Source organism: Actinia tenebrosa, unplaced genomic scaffold (assembly GCF_029948245.1).
Source record: "Actinia tenebrosa isolate PJP-AT-01 unplaced genomic scaffold, QUT_ActTen_1.0 PGA_scaffold5__44_contigs__length_20552954, whole genome shotgun sequence".
NCBI lineage: Eukaryota > Metazoa > Cnidaria > Anthozoa > Actiniaria > Actiniidae > Actinia > Actinia tenebrosa.
The window spans coordinates 15,017,098-15,041,077 of record NW_028292582.1 but is presented as its reverse complement, the minus strand read 5'-3'; the positions used below and the strand labels follow the sequence as shown (position 1 = coordinate 15,041,077).

The 23,980-nt window shown below is 39.9% G+C and overlaps 2 protein-coding genes across 2 annotated transcripts in view; one reads left to right on the top strand and one right to left on the bottom strand.

The window, feature by feature from the left end:
• LOC116290229 (myosin-IIIb) overlaps positions 1–5,694 on the top strand; it is a 27,688-nt gene extending 21,994 nt beyond the window's left edge. Inside the window, exons 24-32 of the mRNA XM_089037985.1 lie at positions 444–535; positions 1,194–1,297; positions 1,463–1,561; positions 1,868–1,957; positions 3,017–3,134; positions 3,764–3,811; positions 4,172–4,216; positions 4,313–4,387; positions 4,696–5,694. Coding sequence (XP_088894111.1) covers positions 444–535; positions 1,194–1,297; positions 1,463–1,561; positions 1,868–1,957; positions 3,017–3,134; positions 3,764–3,811; positions 4,172–4,216; positions 4,313–4,387; positions 4,696–4,701 — 677 coding nt within the window. The 3' untranslated portion in view covers positions 4,702–5,694. The remainder of the gene's footprint in view (positions 1–443; positions 536–1,193; positions 1,298–1,462; positions 1,562–1,867; positions 1,958–3,016; positions 3,135–3,763; positions 3,812–4,171; positions 4,217–4,312; positions 4,388–4,695) is intronic.
• LOC116299278 (alpha-aminoadipic semialdehyde dehydrogenase) lies at positions 5,258–23,980 on the bottom strand. The gene is made up of 20 exons (XM_089037986.1): positions 23,747–23,980; positions 22,873–22,926; positions 22,288–22,353; positions 21,927–22,007; positions 21,102–21,225; positions 19,962–20,094; positions 19,444–19,488; positions 18,913–18,990; positions 18,376–18,433; positions 17,963–18,002; positions 17,348–17,389; positions 17,129–17,223; positions 16,455–16,539; positions 16,148–16,227; positions 15,869–15,895; positions 15,400–15,516; positions 14,653–14,750; positions 6,527–6,600; positions 6,255–6,330; positions 5,258–5,672 (listed from the first exon to the last, which is right to left on the bottom strand). Exons 1-20 carry the CDS (start codon positions 23,945–23,947, stop codon positions 5,618–5,620), a joined length of 1,629 nt encoding a protein of 542 aa, XP_088894112.1. The 5' UTR covers positions 23,948–23,980; the 3' UTR covers positions 5,258–5,617.

Below are 23,980 nucleotides of genomic sequence, written 5' to 3'. Positions count from 1 at the left end.
GTTTGTGATGGTTGAAATGGTTATCACCATCACCATCATGGTTGTACATGGTTAAATAAATATTTTTTTGACCAAAAATTCCCAAGCTTTCGGGCATTGGCGCCCTATAATTCGTCATAGATTTTGTTTAAAATTATTATCATCACCACCACCACCATCACCACTATCATCATCACCATCATCGTCATCATCATCATCTTCATCACCACCATCGTCATCACCATCATTTTCATCATCATCATCACCACCACCATCTTCATCATCACAACCATCATCTTCATCATCACAACCATCATCTTCATCATCATCATTATCATGACCATTACCATCTTTATCATCATCTTCATCATCACCATCTTGTTAGGTAGTCCCCTTTCAACAATTGTGGTTTCAGTATTGTCTTTCCATCTTTTCCTTGTATGACTGTTAAATCATTTGTTCAGATCTTCCCAAGCCAAAGAGGGATCAAACAACTAAATATGCTTCGCTTCGCTTTGATCAGATGGGAACCCAAACCGCTAACTTTGGAAAGCAGGTTAGTAAAAGACTGTCACGGGTTTTGGGGTCCACCTAAGGTCATACCTAAGGTTCAAATAATAATTTTGATCCTAAAATGTAGTTTTGCCAGAGTTTTGAATTAGATTTTGTGTGGTGTATATGTTAGGACCCCCTCTCAAAAATTCATGGATCTGCCCTTGCTGCCTTACGCCAGAATGTTACATTGCGTTACGTTGTACAAGCTACATACTTTTAAATTCATGTGCATTACGTTACACTTTGTTACATTCCGATGCAATGCGTTGTGTTGTCCAAGGTGTTACATCCCGATAGGTTTCCCTTGCATTGTGTTACACCATGTTACATCCTAATGCAATAGGTTGCGTTACGCTGCCAAAGTTACATGCTGTTTGATTACTATACATTGCGTTACTTTGGGCCATTACATCTCATGGCATCGTTTATCACGGTTATCCGGCATTTAGCAAAAGATGGCGGCCATTTTGGTTGACATAACAAAGCAGTTATGATGTCACTCAAGTTATTTTGATGACATATTAGTATTGACGCCACTCATTAATATTGACGTCACTCAAGTATTTTTGATGACATATTAATATTGACGTCTTTCATTAATATTGAAATGACTATTAACGTCATTCAAGTATTTTTGATGTCATATTAATACTTTCTAGACCGTAGACGAGGGTGTTGGTGATGGATGTATCGATGAAGAGGAATTCGTACGGGAGCCTGACCCCAACCAACAAAGATTCGGTGCTATCACTACCAAGGAAACGTGAGTATTTAATACACCAGACCGCCTAACGGCCAGGAAAGATTTGGCATATGTTCGATTTTCAAAATCGACAAGGTTTGATGTACATTTTAAGCTATGATCTGTCAGGTACCTCAGAGTCCCTTTAAATTTTTTTAAAATTTGAATTTCAAAATTCTTTTCCAGTGCTGTTCAGTGGTACAAGGAGACACAAGCACCAAGAGGTGCTGGTATGCTGGCTGATGGTGTGTTCCATGATTGGTTCCATGGTGTCATTACGAGAAGGTAAATGTGACAGACAGACAGACAGACAGACCAACAAGCAGACCGACCCGACAGAAGGACCGGAAGACAGACAGATGGATGGACCAACAGACAGACAGACCAACAAGCAGGCGGACCCCACAGAAGAACTGAAAGACGGACCGACCGACCGACAGACAGACGGACGGACGGACCGACCGACAAATGCGTGTGTTTAGGTTGGAAGGAAGTGTGTATTGACAAAATAATTGTTGGCATGGAATGATAGTGTAAAGAATTGCAAAGGATTCTATTCAATTTATTTTCTCACTCTTGTCTTACTCACAGGCGAGCAGAGCGGCTTCTAACCAACAAGCCACTAGGCTGTTTCCTCATACGAGTCAGCGAGAGTCGTTTTGGATATTCATTGACCTTTCGGTGAGTAGAGTACAACAGTTTTCATGAGTAAAAGAATTGAATTTGAATTCTTACTGTAAGGGAAAGTTCATTTAATATGCCACAGGTGGGGGCATGCATACAAGGGGGGCTCTCAATTTGAAATTGAAATTTTTCATGGATTTTTTGGGAGGGGGGGGGGGGGGGCTTCGTAAATTAAGTTAAGTCCTAAGAGGGAGCTTTTAGAAAAATAAGGTTTTTGAGGAGAAATCTTCATCCCCCCTCTCTCGGCATTTTAAATGAACTTTCTCTAACCGTACCATAGAGCTCTATTTATGCGACTCAAAATTTCACTGTACAAAAGAGCCAAGCCTTGACAGTGATAGTCCGTGGCATAAATTCTGATTGGATGAGAAGAGATTTTGTGGGCTCTGATTGGTTGAATTATAAATGATGTGACATTTTATAGTCATATGAAATCTTTAAGCAAGTAAAAACAAGCGAAAGAAGCCTATGTTTCAAAGTCAGACTGACTCCCTTATGAAAGCTATAGGATTAAATTATGCGGCAAGTTAATATGAAATCTACATTATATTGGAAACGTTAGTAAGTTTTTTCATCTTTTCACGGTGTATAATTTACCTTTTTATCATTAGTTTCATTAGAAACACTGACGCAGCTCACACTAGTTTTTAGCTAGTTATCTCTTCTACATCATATTTAATTTTTATACTTTTGTCTCTACTTTTTCACTCTTACTCCTTTTACCGTAAGGGGGCGGTTGTCAATTGGGACTCTGTCCTGTGACTGCCTCCTGTCACATGCCCGTCTTTTCTTTCTTTCTTTTTTTTTGTCCTCTGTACTGATTGTAATTTCTCATGCATAATGTGCGTATTTTCTTTGGTAACGAAATCAATAAAATCAATAAAAAAAATATATATATAAATCTACTTAAATTATACTTATCTAGTTCATTTGAAATCTACATTATATTTTGTGTAACCTATCTATCCAAGCATTACGTGAAAGACATTACTTGGTTGTTTTAATGACCTTGGATTTACCAGTCTAGAATACAATCAATTCATGTTTGATTTCCAGGGTTGCCAATCGCTGTAAGCATTACATGATTGACCAGACACGATCTGGTAAATACGTCATCGTAGGAATGCCGAAAGTGTTCAAGACCCTCGATGAGATGGTCACCTACCATCAAGAGGTATTAAAGTGATTTATTTGTGTAAAGCGCGATTGATCTTCTATTGTAAATAGGGTTATGTAAGTAATAAATTAGTATATGTAATAGGACTCCATGCTCTTAATTGGACCAGAAAAATTCCGAGGACTGACAAAATTGGGTGAGGCCATAGGCTGAGTCCAATTTGGCAGTCAGAGGAAGTTTTCGAGTCTAATTATTTCTTGATTGGGGAGCATGAAATCCCATTACCTATTAATTATATAGCTGCCTAATTAATCCCATATCAACAAGATCTGTCCAATTAAGAAAATAATTGGACAGTTACCTATATGGGATTAACGAGAAGCTGCATAGTTATTATTATCATTATTATTATTAAAAGGTGACTCTTAAAATTCTTGCTGTATATCTAGCATTGTGATTGGATGATGCTCAATACAATGCTCCATGATTGGTTTAATGGATGACATCAAACCACACCGTGACCTTCCATTTTAGTCATAAAACTTTACTCTATTCTGCTTGCAATTGTCTCCCCTTAAAAGATTCGTCATTATTGACCTGAAGCCTTTCAAGATGCAAGATAGAACACATAAACGGATATATGAGAAAAGGAAGGAATAATTCTATTCTCATTTTTGTTTCAACAGAATGAAATCAATCCCGAGGGAGATCTCCTAACAATGCCATGTGGACAGGTTGTGTATTCTATTAATTATATAAAGTGTTTTTTACCTTCGACCCACACTACCCCAGGTGTTGAGCTTTTAACTCTCTTGTGCAAGAGAACCTCTTTACTTTGGGGGTAATGTTCTCCCATTCCAGACCATGTGTCATTCTCTTAAGAATAAGATTCTTTGTTTGAGTTATATCCATATTCATGTGTCTTCTCATGAGCAACCGTTAAACAAAAAAATGTTACTCAAGGGAATGACATGGTATGAAATGAGAAAAGATTATAATTAGGTAAAGAGGTCTATTTGTTACTTTATTTTCATCACATCCTCATCCCAACCATCATCACTATCCTCATCATTGTCGTGACATTTTGGTTGCAGGAAGACGAAGATGAAGCAGATTATGAGGATCTACTTAAAGTAATGGTAAGTGCCTAATTTGATTTTTTAATATTCTCATTCCTATTCTCATTCCTATTCTCATTCCTATTCTCATTCTCATTATTTTAATCGCACATTTAGGGTGAAAAACGCCATCGTAATGGGGACAACGCTCCTCCGTTACCAGAGAGACGCTACAGGCAATCTACAGTCCATGTAAGTCAAAGACACAAAATAGACTAGGCTATTATTGAGTGCAAACTATATATCCGTGAAATAGCATAAAAACTAAATAGCACTCAACACGTCTATTTCTTTTGTTTGCAATCGTTTCATTGGTGCTATTTTGTACTACAGTTGAATCCCAGTAACTCAAGCCTCCAAGGAAAATGAAAAATTTTGGCATAGGTGTTGGTTGTATTCCCGAGGGAAAAACATATTTCAAAGGAATAAAGTAAATTTTAGGGACATAAGAGGCAGTGAAAGTGTACTGACTTATATTCATTTGCTCTTATTTCTTTCAGCGTTGAAAAACTGATGGCTCTTCTGAAAGCTTACAGATTTTCAACAGAAGATAAAGAAATAATCTCACAAAAAAAAAAAAAAATGCACGTAAAACTTATAAAAATTTCACAGTAAAAATGAGTGGTTAAAAATGTAAGTTTTCTTGGCTGGCTCCTGGAATCAAAACTAAACCTGTGGAGTGCCATATGACTGAAGACAGCATGTTCTCCAAGGGCCTATAATTAATTGGTGGCACACCACAGTGCGAACAACAGCGTGGTTCCTCTGGGGCCCATAACTTAACCGGTGGCACACCACAGTACAAACAACAGCTTGGTTCCACAAGGGCCCATAACTTAACCAGTGGCACACCACAGTACAAACAACAGATTGGTTCCTTAAGGGCCCATAACTTAACCTGTGGCACACCACAGTACATATTATAGCCCATTCCTCAGGACGCATAACTAATTCTATGGGGGTAAACATTTGGACTATTAGTGCACTTAATTTATCTAAAAGGTTTGATCAAGCTTCTAAAGAGAGCTGGCACTCCTAGTGTCCAAGAAATGACAGATGATCTTTGAAAAACAGTGCTTTTTATTAGTGTTAAGGAATATATTTAGTACGCAGTGTATTCAATACGTTAGATTTCCATTAGCGTCAGACATAGCCTGCGAAACAGATACCACAGTTCTCAACTCTCAAATGGTTTCCAACACCTAGCAAATACTATACCAACCAACCACAGTGCATTTCAAAGTGCATTATTTTCAATTGCAACTCGTATGAAAACTGTTTAAATTAAAACAATTCTATCACTAGGTGACGAAAGTCCAGCTATTTTTCAAACATTTTTGTGCACAATATAGCCGTGGCCTGGTTTTCTACTCTTTTTGTAAAATATGTTGCTTACTTTGTAAGTAGCAAGTGGAGGTGTGCTTAACCAAATTTAATTCCTTGAGCAAGAGGTAGATCTTTGCTGTAGTTAATGGTGCTGTAATAAAATGAGAAATTCATTCAGGTATTCTATTATCTAAGTGCCCAAACATTCATTCATTCACTCATTCATCCCATTCATCCAATCCATAAGACCCATCCATCCCATTCCATCTATTCATCCCATCCATATATTCCATCCACTAATCATCCGTTTATCCCATTCAACCATCCCATCCATCATCAATCATTCATGCATTCCATTCAACCATCCTATCCATCAATCAGTCATGCATTCATTCCATCAAACCATCCCATCCATCCACTAATCATTCATTTATCCCACTCAACCATCCTATCCATCATCAATCATACATTCATTCCATCAAACCATCCCATCCATCCACTAATCATCCGTTTATCCCATTCAACCATATCATCCATCATCAATCATTCACGCATTCCATTCAACCATCCCATCTATCAATCATCCAAACATCCCATTCAACCATCATCAGTCATCCATTTATCCCATCCATTAAACATGCAAACATCCCATTCAACCATCCCATTCATCCATCCACCCAATCTATCCAATTATCCATTCATTTATTATTACTCTTCAATACCATATACATACCATGTTGATCTCCTCATGTAAGATTTCCAGGCATCACTACCAGACTCTCGTCCGCCACCAGTTTGTTTTTCACCACCTATAGACAGATACCAGGATTTTTTAGTCTTATTCTTCTACTTACACACAAAATATTTCCCTCTCCTCTCCTCCCCTCCCCTCCCCTTCTGGATTCCCCTCTCCATCCCAGTCCTACAAACATTCTGTTTGCTATGTCCCTCTTTCCCCTGCCTTGGGACCCTTTTCCCTTCCTTTTATAGATAACAAGCACATACCAAAAGCTCCTCCGATCTCTGCGCCGTTAGTTGGGATGTTGACATTCACTAGACCACAGTCTGAACCCTTTGCACTATAACGAAAAAATGCATTAGATTATATATTATCACTACTACCACCACCATTATCATCATCATCATAAAATTAATGTTCTTATCATCACCATCACATCATTTACATCATTATCACCGATCATCAACAGCATCACCATTATCATCATTATCACCACTGTAGCTACCGGCGTAACCATGGCTAGGGTTTTATACGGATCTCTGACAATCTTTAATAGTTCTTAATTTGATCGTAAAACTTGTCTAGCCATATACTTGCTCTTACAAATCGCTCCTCGTGGTCCGTTGACCGACAATTGAAATTTGAGATCAAAATAATGATGTACTTATTATATACTTAATAATTATTTAAACATTCCACGACTGTTTATGGCAACAGTCACAGGGCTTCCCAACAGTCGGTGGAGAACCACTGTTCAATCAAAGAGAATCATTGTTTTGTTGTTTTTTAATATTTGGAACATAAACAAATATAAATGTCACTGTGACTTAATGTTCATATACACGTAGTGTGTGTTTTACTTGGATGCTTCGATGCCCTTCGATGGTGGATGTTAGTCTTCCTGTGCCTTCTGGAGCACTACAAGCTTCTGTACAGGACGTTGAAGGTACTTCGTCTCTGTCAGTTGTCTTCCCTTGTTGTCCAATTGGGAGGTAGCTAGGGCGAGGAGTGCCTTGCGCACTAAACCATCATCACTTGGAAGAACTTCGTAGACACGAGCAAGCTTCCAATCGCTTCTTGGTAGATTGTCGTCTTTAATAATAACAATGTCATTTACCTTGACATTTCGGCTAGGTCGGTCCCATTTCTTTCGTACTTGCAGTGTTTGCATGTACTCTCCTCTCCACTTCTTCCAAAATTCATTGGCTAGATGCTGCACTCTCCTCCATCGCTTGCGACAGTACAAGTCAGCCCTTAAAAAGACACCTGGAGGGGGCATCAGTACCTTTGACTTCATTGTCAGTAGGTGATTTGGTGTCAAAGGCTCCAGGTCTTCTGAGCTTACTGTCGTCAAAGGCCTTGAGTTGACGATGGCTTGAACTTCCTTCATCAGAGTGCGGAAGCTTTCGTCGTCGAGCTGATGTCCAGCCTCTTGCATAAGCGGTCGTAGGACGTTTCTCACACTCCGGATTTGCCGCTCCCACACTCCTCCAGCGTGGCTTGCTGAAGGCGGATTCATCTTGAAGGTGATCCATTCACAATTTTCCTTGAGTAACTCATCGCGTACTTTCTCTTCATCTAGGGCTTCCCGTAATTCGTTACTGGCTCCGATAAAATTGGTACCACAGTCAGATCTTAATTGACGTACTGGGCCACGCTCTGCTAGGAAGCGCCTGAGTGCGTTTATGAATGAGTCGGTGGACAGCGACGCTGCGGTCTCTAGATGTATGGCACGGGAGGGCATGCAAGTAAACAAAACGCCATAGCGTTTCACCTCCTTTCTTCCCTCCTTTATACTAAATGGGCCGAAATAATCCACAGCACAATAGGTGAAGGGAGGTGCTGGTTCCAGCCGGTCATTTGGGAGGTCCGCCATCTTTTGTTGCTGCAAAGGAGCTCTTAGCCTTTTACATGTTATGCACCGTTCGATAGCCGACGCTGTTGCCGATAATCCTCCGGTTATCCAATATCCGCGCTGACGTACTTCGTTGTAAGTCATTCCTCGGCCTTGATGCTTGGTTGCTAGATGACAATGATTTATAACCAACTTGGATATGTGGGCCTTTCCGGGCAATATAACTGGATGCTTCAGTTCTTCCGACGTGCTAGCCCTTCGAAGGCGACCTCCGACACGCAGGACACCTTTGTCGTCGATGAAGGGATCTAGACGATAAAGGCTACTGCATTTCTTTAGACTTATGTTACGAAGTCTTGTTGACTCTCTGTTGACAAATTCGCCCTTAACATCTAGCGAATTCAAGGTCTTGATTTCTTGTTGGAAGTGTTCTTGTTGAATACTGCGGATGATGACGTTTTCTGCTTGACGCAGTTCCTCTACGCTGATGGCGCGGTCGCTGTAGAAGCAATTATCTGGACTGTCGGCATCTGATGACAGTTTGAGCTTGGCCTTCTTCTTCAACAGGTTCTTGTATCGTATGCACCTTGCTACGGCCCTTTTTGCTGTAAACCAGTTTGAGAAACGGTTCAACCTGCTCGTCTCAAGATGACCTGACTTGAATTCGTCTGTATGCGTGGTCAGTGTGACTGTCTTCTTGAGTTCTGGATCATCAGGACTGAGCTCATTGATTTCACGTTGGTGGACGTCATGTTGACCAAACTTGCGGAGGAATTCTGGGCCTCCGAACCACGTCTCATGCTCTAAGAGTTCCTTGGCCATCAAACCTCGTGATGCTGCATCAGCTGGGTTGGAGTTTGTGCGCACGTACTGCCATTGCTTGGGTTCTGTATGCTCATGGATCTGCTGAACGCGATTGGCGACATATATGTGGAATCTCTTTGCGCTGTTGTTGATGTAGCCTAGGACCACCTGGCTGTCAGTCCAAAACACTTCTTGAATGTCCTGATACTCTAGCTCTTGACACAACCACTGACCAACCTTGACTGATACCACTGCTGCAGTAAGCTCGAGGCGTGGAATAGTGACTGGTTTGAGTGGCGTCACGCGTGCCTTTCCCATCAGCAGAGCACAGTGGGCTTGGCCTTCATCATTTATCAAACGAAGATAGCTGCACTGCCCGTAGCCACTCTGACTAGCATCTGAGAAATTGTGTATCTCAACGTGCTTTACCTCGCCAAAGTCCTTTGGCTTGTAGCATCGTGGTATCTTGATATTTTCTAAGGTACTCAGCTCGTCGCGCCATCTTTCCCACCTCGGACGAAGATTGTCGCTTATGGGATCGTCCCAGTCGACTGCTTCCCGACACAGCTCTTGAAGGATCTGTTTTCCGACCAAGACCACGGGAGCCAGGAATCCAAGAGGGTCGAATACTGAGCAAACAGTAGACAGAATACCTCTTCTAGTTAGAGGACGATCTTGGAGGATTATCCTAAACTGGAAGCAATCTGTCTCGATACACCACATGACACCGAGAGTTCGTTCGATTGGTAGAGGATCTTGGTTGAAATCTATGTCTTGAAGATTTTTAGCTCTGTCCTCAACTGGGATGGATTGAATAACTTTCTTGCTGTTACTGTTTATCTTGTGAAGTCTTAGACCCGCCTTCGCGCATATGGCTTGACTGTTCCTTATAATTTCTACCGCTTTCTCCGGGGTCTCTACAGACTCGAGGCCGTCGTCGACGTAGAAGTCTCGACGAATGAAGTTGGCAGCTTCTTGGCCAAATTCAATTTCTCCATCGTTCGCAGCTTGCTTGAAACCGAAATTTGCACATCCGGGAGATGATGCTGCACCAAATAGATGGACATTCATGCGGTATTCAATCGGTTGGCTGTCCAGGTTCCCATCTTCCCACCAGAAAAACCGAAGAAGGTCTCGGTCTGCTTCATCGACATAGAACTGGTGGAACATACCTTCCACATCGCATGAAAAGGCAATTTGTTCCTGACGGAATCTACAAAGAACACCCAATAAGCTGTTTGTCAGATCGGGTCCTTGCAGAAGGTTCTTGTTCAATGATGTGCCTCTGTAGACGGCGCTGCAATCGAAGACAACCCGAATCTTATCTGGTTTCTTTGCGTGGTAGACGCCGTGGTGGGGAACATAGTTAATACGTCCTCCTGTGGGTCTGCCGCCTTCGGCCGGAACTCTCTCTGCACATTCATCAATCGTCTTTCGCATGAACTCGAGATAGTCTCTTCTTAATCTCTCATTCCCTTTCAGACGCGCTTTGAGCTGTGCGAGGCGTCTCAGGGCTTGAGACCTGTTGTTTGGGAGACAAACATCCTTGTTCCTTAGAGGGAGAGGCATTTCGTAGTGCCCGTCTTTCCTTTGGCGAATCTGATTTTTCATTTCCGTCAGAAATGCTCGGTCGTCTGCTGACATGGGCTGTTGTTTGGGATCTGGCTTCTCGTGGAAGTCTCTCTCGAACATCTCCCTCACCTGGGCAGGGCTTATGACCTCTCTTGCGTGAGTTTCGGTCGTGAAGGTGGCTTTATTGGCATCATTTTGCTCTTCGCGCACCATGGAAATGTGATCAGCTGTTGTCGCATTGACCCAATTGTTGGTATCAGATTCTTCTGGTGACTCTTCATTGATGGGGCTCTTACACACACGTCCAACGATGCCCCAACCAAGGTCGGTTCTTATTCCATACGGGTCGTTATCAGAACCTGCTATGACTTCTCGAGGCTTGATGGCTTTAGGGCAGTTCGTGCCTATCAGCAAGCCGACTTCGATATCATCTCTGTAGGGCATCAGTTCATCTGCGATTCGATTGAGATGTTTCCACTGTCTCGCGATTTCAGGCTTTGGAATCTGGGATGGCTTGCAAGGAATGACTGGTCTCGTGAAGATCCTTGGCAGTGTGATGGAGACTTGACGCTTGTAATCTTGCACCTTGATTCCTTGAATCTTCTTACACTGTATTAACTCATTTTCTTCGTGCATTGTTGAGAGAAGAAGATGACTATTTGCTCCGTCGATGTTCAGTGCTGATCTAAGGCTTTCGGTGATGAAAGTTGCATTCGACTGACAATCAATCAACGCGTATGTTAACCTTTCAAGCTGAGGTTTTTCTGTGCAGGATATCCACACTGGAACAATGAGACTCTGATCTTGTCCATACTGCTGACCTTCAACCTTGCAAACGCTTGTACACCTTGTTGCTGCTGTATCTGCTTTTGCAGTCTCGACCTTATGCTGTTGCTCCCTTCGACCTTCGTCATCGACATGCAGACAAGTGGGATGTTGCTGTTTACATCGGGAACAAGTAGTGATCTCCTTGCATTTGTTTTCCTTGGACATGTGACCGTGCTGTAGACAACGGAGACAAAGTCCCTTTCTGATCACAAATTTTGTTCGCTCTTTAATGTGTTTCTTTGCAAACTCGAAACAAGCATTTAGGTGATGATTACCCTTCTTACACCACAGACATAGTGGGGTCTTGTGATCATTGCTTAAGGTGCCTTTAGTTTCGGTAGATAGGGTAGAAGCGCTGTTGAGGATGTTAGTTCTGGGCTTTACCCTTGACGGTTTGCTTGTGTCGCTAAGTCCAGTCAACACAGGTAGGCATTGGACTTCTGCTGTACTGGCCACAAATTCAACAAATGATTTGAAGGGAGGAAATTTCGAGTCACCGTGTGCGAGTTGAAATTCCCTCACCTTTGTACCCCATTTTGGGTGCATCCAGCTTGGCAGGATTTTAAGTAATTGTTTGTTCTCATGTTGTTTGTTCAGCGTTTCTAAATCTTCTACTGACTGCATTGCAAGCTCGCATGTCTTCAAGAAGTCTGCAAATTCACGCAAATCTCTTCCTTCCTTGGGGGCGATTCGAGGCCAGTTTGTCAGCTTGTTTCTAAAGGCTTCAGCAACGACAGACGGATGTCCAAAACGTCTCTCTAACGTTTTCTTGGCCTCCTGGTATGCTTCAGCTGTCTGAACAAATTGGTATCCTTCCACGATTTTCCTTGGTTCTCCGGCGAGATACTGTTGTAGGTAAAGGATCTTCTCACTGACGTTTGTTACTCTTTTTTCAATTACAGCTTCAAAGGCAGCTTTCCAGGTAGGCCATTCTAACGGGTTACCGCTAAAGACATTAAGCTTGGGCGTTGGCAGACGAGCTGCTTCCATACTCTCTGCAATCGCCGAGCCGAATTCTTGAACCGATGGCTGATGAACTGGTATGGAATACTGATGAGCGCGGGAATAACCTGGCACGTGGGGAGGCGTTGAGAAAGCGTTAACGGTTTCTTTAGCTCCATCGCAGGCAGTACTGGCATGAGATTGTTGATTTTCGCCCTTCGGTACTATCTGAGGAGTTGAAGTGTGGATAGGAGGTTGGCGGAATATTGCTGGTGGAATCAGAGTTCGGCGTTCTTGAGGACTTACGTTGTCGTTATCTGTATAACGCATTGGATGGCGAGTATTTCGATTACCTGGAGTGGCTGGGTTTCCTGTGTTCGGTATGATATCCTTCGAGATTCCTGTGCCTGGTACAAGGTCCCTTTCGTGCTGCTTGCTTCCACCTTTGTTGTAAGTTTCGCGATTTCCACCAAAATAATGACTTCCAGTAGACGCGATCTCCTTATTTGGCCTTTCGATGGGTATATTTCCATTGTCAATTGGGTTGTTGACATTTTGATTCGAGGTCTCATGTTCATCGTTTTCTTTCTGATTTCCGTTCAGTTCGTTATCGTTATCACTTGGCGTATTAAAATCGTCAATCGCGTCGTTTCCGGTCTTGATGTCTGCGTTGTGTTCGTTATCGTTTGGTTTATTGGAGCCGTCAATCACGTCGCCTATCTGATTTCCGGTTTTCATGTTTGCGTCGTTTTGACCTCTGAGATGTGTTTGCTTAAAACCGTGCATCGATGTTATGTAACGCCGGACGTTATCATCTTTACTCTGCGTTTCGAGTCGACCGAGATTTGCTTCGGATAAGCATGATCTATCATCGAATTCCTCCATCAGGTCTTTCTCGGCCTTCGCCATTTCGTAACTCTTCATTCTTTGCAACTCTTCAAATTCAAATCTCTTTCGTTGTAGCTCTAGTTCGAATTCTGCTTGCAAACGGGCGTATTTTAGGTCAACTTCCTTTTGGGCGAGAAGAATTTTCATCCTTTGGATACTTTTATTCGTAGCTTGAGACGTTGCTACACTTCTGCGCGAGCGGGTTTCTTCTCTTTCTAGTTCGAAGATTCTTTCTCCTAATCGTTTACGTAATTCGAGCGCTTCTTTGTTTTGTTCGTTGCAAGAGTTAATCAATTCGTGATGGGATTCGATTGATGCTATCCTTCTGAGATCTTCTTGCAATATTTGTAGATTATTGCGGTATTTTTCAAGGTTATGTCTGTTCTTTCGCAAAATATCTGAGCCGTGATCGAGCCACGTCAGCTCAATGTTATTCATGATATTCTTTAGCTCCTTGAGAGCTTTGTCTAAGTTTGTTTCCTTTAATGATGTTACATATTGTTGACCTTTCGCGGTCAACGTTCGTGTACGCTTGAAATTTACGACTGCAGTCGTTTCTCTTTCACTCAGAAAGTCGGGTACAAGTTCGCTTTCAGCTCCGTCGAGCCTTGCATCGCTTAAACTTCGTCTCATCGGGCTTATAGGATCCGACGATTCCATACTAGCCTCGTTTACTTAGCTTAGCGTGCGAAATCTAGTTCACAGTCTTTTAAACCACAAGTTTTAAGACAAGTTTTACTGTAGCTACCGGCGTAACCATGGCTAGGGTTTTATACGGATCTCTGACAATCTTTAATAGTTCTTAATTTGATCGTAAAACTTGTCTAGCCATATACTTGCTCTTACAAATCGCTCCTCGTGGTCCGTTGACCGACAATTGAAATTTGAGATCAAAATAATGATGTACTTATTATATACTTAATAATTATTTAAACATTCCACGACTGTTTATGGCAACAGTCACAACCACCATCATCATCACTATAACCATCATCATCATCACTATCATCAACATCATCACTATCATCATCAACATCATCACTATCATCAACAGCATCATCACTATGATCGGCTTAAAGTCATTACTAAAGAACAAATTACATTCTGATCTGGTTTTAGTCCAGGCCAACCATCTATAATCTTGGTATGGCCTGAGAAAAACTGCCTGGGCAATTGTCATGAATGTAACTGTTACCTTGTGGATACATGCATTGAATCAAAATATGGTGACCAATTTGAATAACTATTGTTTTGCACTGACTAGCGACTGACTAGCCTCATGTTTACATGTAAACATAGCATTCTCACATATATGAGAGACTAGTCAGTCATTAGTCAGTGTAGAAGAATAGTTATTCAAATTGGTCACCATATTTCTAGCCTGCATAACGGCTCTTGGGGGGTTGGGGAGAGAGGGGAGGGGGAATGGGGAGAGGAGGGGAGGGGAGGGGAGAAGAGGAAAGGGAGAATTTTGATTTGGTCTTTGAAGCAAACAATAATTACCTCATCCATTCAAAGACCTTTGCAAAATTTGTGGTGAATATGCTGCTTGAGAGACCCTGTTTGACACCATTATTCATTGCTACTGCATCCTCAAAGCTCTGTTTTCAACAACATCAAACAAATACACATCACTATGACAATGGGAACAAAATATGTAATGGGATAACTTATTTTTGGACTAAGACTTTTTCTGAATTCCCTCTAGTGACAGTTCTAAACATTTTGTAAAAATTCTTTCATTTCTGGATAGAATATAATAAAACTTGTCACATTTCTTTACTCTGCATGGTCTATTTTCCTTATTTTTCCCTTTTATTCTCTCTCCCTATCTTTCCTCCTTCCTTCCTTCCTTTCATTCTTTCTTTTCTTTCTTTCTTCGTTCGTTCGTTCCTTTCTTTTTTCCTTCCAATCATTCATTCTTTTCTTTTCTTTGCTTTCTTTCTTTCTTCCTTTCATTCATTCATTCTTTTCTTTGCTTTCTTTCTTTCTTCCTTTCTCCTTGCTTTCCTTCCTTCCTTCCTTTCTTCCTTTCCTTCATTCACTCTTTTCTTCACTTTCTTTCTTCTTTCCTCCTTTCCTTCCTTCCTTCCTTCCTTCCTTTCACAAATTGGCTGGTTGAGGCCAGCTATTAGACCACTAAGTCAACCACGTGAGGCATGAATCTCAAAATGTGAACAGAGATGTACCCTTTGTTTTATTATCAACAATTTCCTTCCTATGTATTCCCAGTACGTTATTCTCACATACCTTGCATTTTAAGACATAAACTATCGGGCAAAAAGCCTCTGTTTGGACAGCTTCAGAATCGATTTGAAGTCCAGATACTATTGTTGGTTCGACATAAAAACCAGGTGCATCGATGACCTGAAATATTGATAAGATGTGATCCATTCTATAATGAGCAATACACGTACCAAGAGAATATAAACTAAGGGAAGGAATCCCTGCGCCCCATCAAGAGCACTCTTTGATGCTATTTTTAGAATCTTAGATGCTATTTTTAGAATCATTTATTGATCATTTGAAAATAACAGGCTCGTACCAAAACCCAAGAACAATATCCAAACTTTCTGGTGATCGTAACACAATTCAATAAAATTTTTACCATGTGATAGCTAGCGCAGAAGTGGTCAATTTGTATTGTTTTTGCTCAATTACTATCTAAAATTTCTAAAACTTTCTAAAACTTCTAAAATATAAATATTTTGACGAATACCTTTCCTCCGCACTCTATGGTTCCACCCTACAAAACAACAAGCACTATTAGTTTATGGACTTGCACCAAGTTGTATTTGCTAACTCACTGTAGAGTTGCTCACTAACTATGTCTTGGTTGTCATGATCAGCCTGAAGTGAAATTTAAATAGCCTTGGCAGAAAAGGAAAGGAATGCAACAATGGGAAGGAATGAAAGACATCTCTAAACCTTATTGATTTTAGATCGTTCAAAAAACCCATGAATTTCAATAGCTCTTTCTATAGTGGCCCCTTATTACCTGGGATTTAGCCCCTTCTATTGCCTTGTTGTAAATATCGACTGCCGCTTGAGAGTGAAGTGGGCCATAAATAACACCCTCTGGAGACAGAATAAAAGAAAAAATTAATTAATAGATATCTAATAATCATCAAATAGTAAATAACACGTTAATTCCCCTTGGAATTTGCATTGTGGCATCATTTTGTTAATATGATATAAGTGATTACTACAATAATGCTTCAGAAATATAAGATATAATTTAACTGAGCGAAAGAAAGTGTGCAAGGGATTCTGGTATTTGTAGTAAATGAGCGGTTTTTTAATACCTTCCAAAGGATCACCATATTTGACTTGACCATACGCCTTCTTTAGCTTCTCAACGACTGTATCATAAATCTTTTCATGGAGAATCTAAACAAACCAAAATATAAAGTCAATCAAGAGTCAATGATTAAGAGTACACTAATATCCGTACCTCCCCATGGAGGGGATTAGAATTTCCAAGGGGTGGGGAGGGACTGAGGAAGGTGGTATCCAATGAAGTCACCTGTGAGATCATGTGAGATCGGTTGCCTAGACTCAAGACACCCGAACTCATGGTTCAGTCACCCGTAATACATGGTTCAGATGCCTGGAGTTGAAGTCTGTTCACTACTCAAGTGAATGGTCAAACCAATAACACAAATACAACTTATTAAACAGTAGTAAAGCTTTATAAGACATTTGTTAGGCATTTTAGCGACCGAACCACGACTGCTGGCGACTCACGGGTGACTTCTTATATGTAATTTACAAATCATATGCAATTTTGCAAATTTGGTACGAAATAAAGATTGATTGGTAATTCCAGAAAACATCCATAACTCCTACACAGAGGGTAAGGGGATTGACATTACAAGGGGTATGGAGGGTCTGAGGAGGGTATAATGTGTAGCTAAATATCCACACCTCCCCCACAGAAGGGGACTGACACACTTAATGGGTGATCGGGACTCCTTACCAGTCTTCTTGTAGTGGTACACCTTTGACCTGCTGTACCAACACAAGCAAACAGGACAGATGGTACAACAAGGTTTAAATCTGCGTCATCCATAACTACAACACACAGCACCAAAAAAGTTAGTTTGGGTAAATATAATATTCAGTTTGATAATAAAAATATGATTGAAGTTTGGCTTTCAGTGATAAAAGTTAACTTTCGTTAAGTAAGAAGACTGACCTATGATTGCATTGTTTCCACCAAGTTCCAAGATTTTTTTCCCTAAAAAACAAATCAAGTCAAATTAGAAAAAAAAGTCATATTAATTATATTTATTTTTTCCCAGTCTGTTATCCTAAAAAATCGTGTGTTCTGATTGGCTATTTGAGCTGGTGGTATTTTGTAAGTATCTGCCCGCGCTTGCTGTCCAATATCCTTTACCGCTAAACATCAAAAAAATAAAACGATTACAAAAACAAGTAAAAAAAATAAGAGAAAAAAATAAATAAGTTATTTACCGTCCTATAGTTGGTCCGGATAGGGAAAAACTGTGCCCTTGGTCTTGAAAACGGACCTCGCCCTAACAGCCTCGGTCCATATATTCAAGACCTTGGGCACAGTTTAAATAACATATATGTATCACTTAAGGTTCATTCTCATACTCAGGATTTCCACTTTATCCCTGGCTTGTACACTGATTAATTTTAGAAGGAATAAAACAGAATCTTGAAGATAGTCTGAATACAGGCTGGTTTTACGTGTACAGTTAATATAGCGAGAAATATTTGGGACCTGTATTAGTATTCTCAGAATAGAGATACCACTGTATTAATTTAGAAAGCATAATTTACACACCAAATCGTTGCTGAACGGTGGTTCCAACTTTCCGTCCAACCTGTGAAATATATCAGATTGAGCTGATTCTTGCAATATAAAAAAAAAAATAAATGAAATAATATATTATATGAAAACAATATAATATTATACTATTACCTATATTATATAATATGATATTACCTATTGGTCAACTGAACAATATTTCTATCTGGACAAGAATTCTGTGGTTAAGAGCAGATCCAGGGGGGAGGGGTGGGTGTTAGTTAGGATTGGGTGGAGTCGAAAAATGATAAGAATGTATGAATACAAGATAAGGTAAAATTTAAAAAGGACACTATGTGAAGTATCTGGCTGTGATCCAATAGATTATTGATGCTTATTATTAAAAAAAAGTAGCCGGCAGTTCAAAGCCGTTAAGTAAGATTGCTTACTGGTATGCTTCCAGTGAATGAGACCAAGTCAACTCGTTCATCTTCACTCATTGCTTGTCTGTGATGAATATTCAAAGAAAAACCATTACAATATTAGAAATTAGTAAAGGTACACAGGTGATTATTGAAAATCTTGCGCGCTCATTAGTCAAGAAAATCACACAATAATCCCCTCCAGCGATAATCCAAAATGACGACCAGCCGCTTTGTTGCTGTTACCAGAAAAAAAATGATCTTCCTTTTTTTCTTTTTTTGAAAGAATCACCTGTGTATTTATACTAAATTTGCCTCAGCCTCAGTGAATATCGGAGAATATTTACCGAGACCAGAGTCTTCGAGCCAATGATCGATAAAATGGAAATCCTACAGTTCATTCCTCTCCCTCACCCTACTTTGCTCTCAAAGCACCATGGGAATATATGAGTACTCTTTCCCATGCTCCTCTAAAGACATTTTTTGTACTTCCTTTTGTTTTCTCCTCAAGCATGTTATACTGTAAGCTCACAAAGTATGATGGGAATGAATGAGTATCCTTACCCAATATCAGCTCCTCCACAAATCATGGAACAAACCTCTCCTGGTATCTTATTTGCTTCCAAGACAGACTGAATGATTCTTTATTCAAAAACAAAACAAAAAATTATATAAATAAATCATATTTCCCATTTATGTAATCATAAATTGGTAAATATATAAATATCTATGTATGTATATATATATATTCTTTTTCTCCTCCAGACATTAATGGAGAATTTAAAAAAATTCTGGATATAAAAGGATGACCATCCTTTGACTTTTAACAACAGCAGGTTGGAATATCCAATGACATTATTTTAAATGACATATCTGCCCCTCCAACTATCTAAGTCTCTATCATTGCAAGGTCACTGCTGTTCTCTCGCTTACACACACAGGCAGGTTCACCTTTGAAGATGGCGCAGGAAGCTGTAAGGGGTCTATTGTGGGAACAGATTTTTTATTTTGTATGTATTTTTCATGAGAACCTAGAGAATTCAGGACAAAGGATGCGGATAGATGCTTGATAAAAAGTTAGATTTATTTTCTTACTTGGTGACAGCAATACTTATCAGTGGTGTAGTTGGACCTCCTTTCCTGTCAGTCACAAACAAATAAAAAAGTTTAGATTTTTTTTTTGTAACAGTCGGTTTCACATTACTTAACCCGATCCAGTTTCCAAACCATGCTGCCTAAAACTCCCATGCTTATTGCTAGCATACTCAAACTTCAAACCATACAAAAAAAATAAACACTTTTGTAAGGCAACTAGTATAGATTTACACAATTAAATATATATCTAGGCCCTTCCAATTTAGAAGTTGATTTTGGGAAGAAAACTGGAGAACCTGGGAAAAAACCATGGAAGCACAGTAGAGAACCAACAAACAACTCTACTGACATATGACTAGTCCAAGGATTGACCCTGGGTTGTATTGGTGAGAGACAAACGCTCTCATAGCTACGGCACCTTTGCCTCCCAATAACCAAGTTCAAAAAAATATCCAATAAATCCATTTGAACTTCAGAGAGTGCACTAAAGCTTGGATAAGACAACAAGCCCCACCTACCATAGATTAACATTGCCGCAGACCATACTGATAGCACTATTCCAACCATATACAGCGACAGGGAAATTGAAGGCTGTGATGATTCCAGTCAAGCCAAGAGGGTTCCATTGCTCCAATAATGCATGGCCAGGACCTATTAAACAATCATTAATAAAAACAATGTTACTTAATTAAGTATAAGTTCAAAACAAATTTTTGTCATTGTCACAACCACATTCAGAGGGAAGGGGTGAGGTCTCCTGGACCCGGGGGGGGTACTCCGCCAGAATTTGGGTAGGGGTGTTCCGCTGGAAAGGGGTACCCTGTTTATGATAAAAAAGCTCAAATTTGTGGACCCTGTTTATGATAAAAGATACCATTCACAGATACCATTAAGAGTCTGCAGGATTTTAAAACATTGGTATTGTTCAATTTGCAAATTTTTTAGATCACGGTTGACTTTTGCAGATGATTTACTTTAAAGTGGAGCTAAACCTGTACAAATGAGTCTGTAGTCTTAAAACATAGCGGCATTTACCAAATTAGGAAAGGTAATGATGAAAAGGTAAATTATACACCGTGAAAAGATGAAAAAACTTACTGACGTTTTGGACGCTAGTCCTTCGTCGGAGTAAAAGAGGGAAATGAGGAAAGGGACTATTTTTTGCTCAAGTTCTATGAAATGGTCCCAAGTTTGATGTTTTAATAAATTCATGGTTAAAGATTAAATAATAAATGTGTTCTAATAAGTTTGTTTCAAGAGAAATTACAATCCGTTACCCACCCATGGAGGGTGTGAATATACCAGGCCGACAAAAGATATACAGCTATTTCAAAAAATGTTGAATACTGCATACACTATTTATTATTGATAGTGTATTTTCAAGATCGAACTGCATTTTGGGTCTTACATAATATTGATTAAAGTGAAATAAATAATAATTATATATTTTATTTTGTGCATTCCGTCCGAAATATACTAGCTACATATTGAGAGCAAATTGCTGTATTTCAAATTAACAAGACCCACAATGCAAAAAAAGGGCCACAATGCTATTTGGTCTTGGGACTTGGACACATTATTTAGTATTCAGTATTCAAAATTTTTTGAAATAGCTGTTTATAAAGCATATATCATAGTAAAAGGTGAATACGACTTACGCTCTGATGGCAAGACTTTCCCTCCAACCATCCTCGACAATCCTACAGCAAAATCACAGATATCAACGTACTCTTGGATCTCTCCGACAGCTTCTGGTAAGATTTTACCAACTTCAAGGGTAAGCTGAAAATTTGTTGTCACAAAATAAGAAATAATACTTCAATGTTACCCTGTCTGTATATCAATTTCTATTTTTCATTCAGTCGCTCAATTGGCCACCTTAGAAACGAGCAAAAGACTGGAGCGACTTTTGAATTTTAATCTAGTCAGCAAAAGGATTTTGTCATTTGATAAAGCATCTCAACATTAGTATGTCTGGCAAATTTGAACATGATTGGATATAAAGAACAAGTTACGAAACTTCAAAAGTCTGAAAAATTTACAAAGAATGTATAGTTACAGGGGAAGCTCGTGGGACCCAATTCACAATTCACATTTGACCGCCACCCAGCTAGCTCAGTTAGTAAGAGCAACGGTCTGTTTTACCGGAGGTCGTTGTTCAAGCCTCGGCCGGACCAACACTCAGGATCTTAAGATAATTGAGGAAAACCGTCATGTGGCTCGGATGATCACGTTAATGGTGGTCTCGTCCCTAATTAACTAGAGACGTTAACAGAGGACCACAAGTTTATCAGCTGAATTACTGTCAAGTGTTATCTTCTATAAACAAAGATATTTATTTATTTATTTATTCATTACGGTTCTCTTCATTTTTTGTTTTATCATACATTTTTCATTCTTCCCAAATTTCATCCATTTATTCAGATTATTCAAGTGTCATTCATTTTTCCAGAAAATGATCAATACAAGTTCCATCCACTCACCAGCTTGCCAAGAGGATTGATATTGTCTCTGAGAGCCTGACCAATTTGTCTAACAATTTCTCCTCGTTTTGGTGCAGTAACCTTAACAAAGTGGGACACAACATAGGATCAGGATTAATAAAGAAAATCAGTTCATGTGGAATGTAAAACTTTATTGGCTCATTTGGCATGGCTGAAATAAACAAATAGACATCAGTTTATTATGTGTCTGATTGCGTCATCACATTGTCAAAGTAGTGTGGATCCACGAGGCGTAGCAGAGTGTTAATTCTGAAACATTTCGTTTTTTAAGTATTAATTATGACATTTGTGGCGAAAATTTTACTCCAATTTTCTTGACGTTTCGTTAAATATGGCTTACCAAGGCCCATTCTTTCCAAGCTTCTTTAGCAGTCTTTACGCAGTTGTTGTAATCCTCTAGAGATCCCTGTTGGTCAAATTATGCAGCAATCAATAGACAAAGCTTAATGCAAAACATCAGGATTTGCAACTTTGAGACTTGTCTCCCCCCTCCCCCCCCCCCCCCCCCCCCTTCCATACATCTCCAAAAACACATTGATCTCTAAGCAGGGCTTTCAGAAATGTTTTGGAGTAGGTGGTCATAAGTCTGAAGTAGCTGGCTGTGATTCCATACGAGGAACAGAAGGCCAGAAGTTAACTTTGAAGCAATCACTGGAAGCTACCAGCTTATTCTGAAAGCCCTGTCATATCAATCACACCTCGTCTCCTGTGTTTATGCACTCTCTCTTTTCCCTTTTGCAACCCATATCATCCCAGCTTGGGGTCCCTATGTAAAAACTGAGGAAAGAGACTAGGGCTGCAGTTTATCTTCCCCTTTCTCTAAAGACACAGGGAGTCCATAAAGATAAAAGTGTGAGTCATCTGCAGAGCCAAGAAATTATGATAGTTCACGCCAAGACAAAACGTCTGTCTCCAAGTTCCTTACCTGTCGAACTCGAGCGATAGGCTGATTATTTGACGGGCAATAGGAGGCAATGACCTGATAGAAAATAAACAATTAAGCTATCATTAGATAACATTCAGGAACATACAGTAATTTTGAAGTACCATATTTTTTTACTTCTTCAATCTAACCCCCAGGTATTTAATAGGTGATATTCCCAGCCAGGGGGTACTCTTGCCTGTTTAGGGTAGGGATGTGCTGCTGAGCCCTCTGAACCCTAACCCTGTTTCAGAAATTGCTAAAATTCAAACCCTGTTCCAGAATAAAGAAAAAATATCATTATAGAGTAAGATAATAGAGGGAGCGTAATTTCATATACCCTGTTCCAGAGAGCGAATGCAATTTTATATAAGTTGTTCCTGAGTAGAATCACTGAAACCATAATATGCTTGATGACATGTACCTGTATAGTGAGTATAGTGGCATACCCCCCCCCCCCCCTCCCTGGCTGATATTTCTTATATTGCACGTAGTAATCAACCAATCAGAAACAGGTTTTTGTATAGATCTCTGCTTCATTAACTCTTTTTAATGCATGGTTAGGTTAAAAACTGTACCCTGCGAGTAAAGGTTGTTTTTCGTCCCCTAAAGCCAGAACGGAGGGCAGAAAAATACCTCTACGAGCAGGGTAACCAAGCATATCATGAATCCACGTGGAATTTTTTTTGCATACGATTGACTTCAAAGTTGCCTATATTTATAAAAACTTCCAACTGAACATTAGCTTGATAAAGTAGTTAAACGCAAATAAAATGCCAGAATTTTGCTAAAGCGAGGTCTGTTGCTTTACGCGTTAGAAGTTTTCTTAGCAGTTTAAGCCGGGTTTTCGTTTCATTTGTGTAAAAAGTCATTCTACCTCGCCAGTTGCTCCCCAACTTCCATTAAAGACGCCATCATTGTCAGCTTTGAGGCCAAGATCTTTTATAAAAGAATACTTCTCCTTGTTTATCAAGAGGTCCTCGCTTTGCGTAGTAGAAAGGCAAGCCCTTGAGGCCATGCTCAGTACGCAACGATAACGAGAGACACGAGAAAATACCCTTGCATTAAATAGCGCCATTTTTGCTGTTGTTCTACGAGAAGAACGATTAAC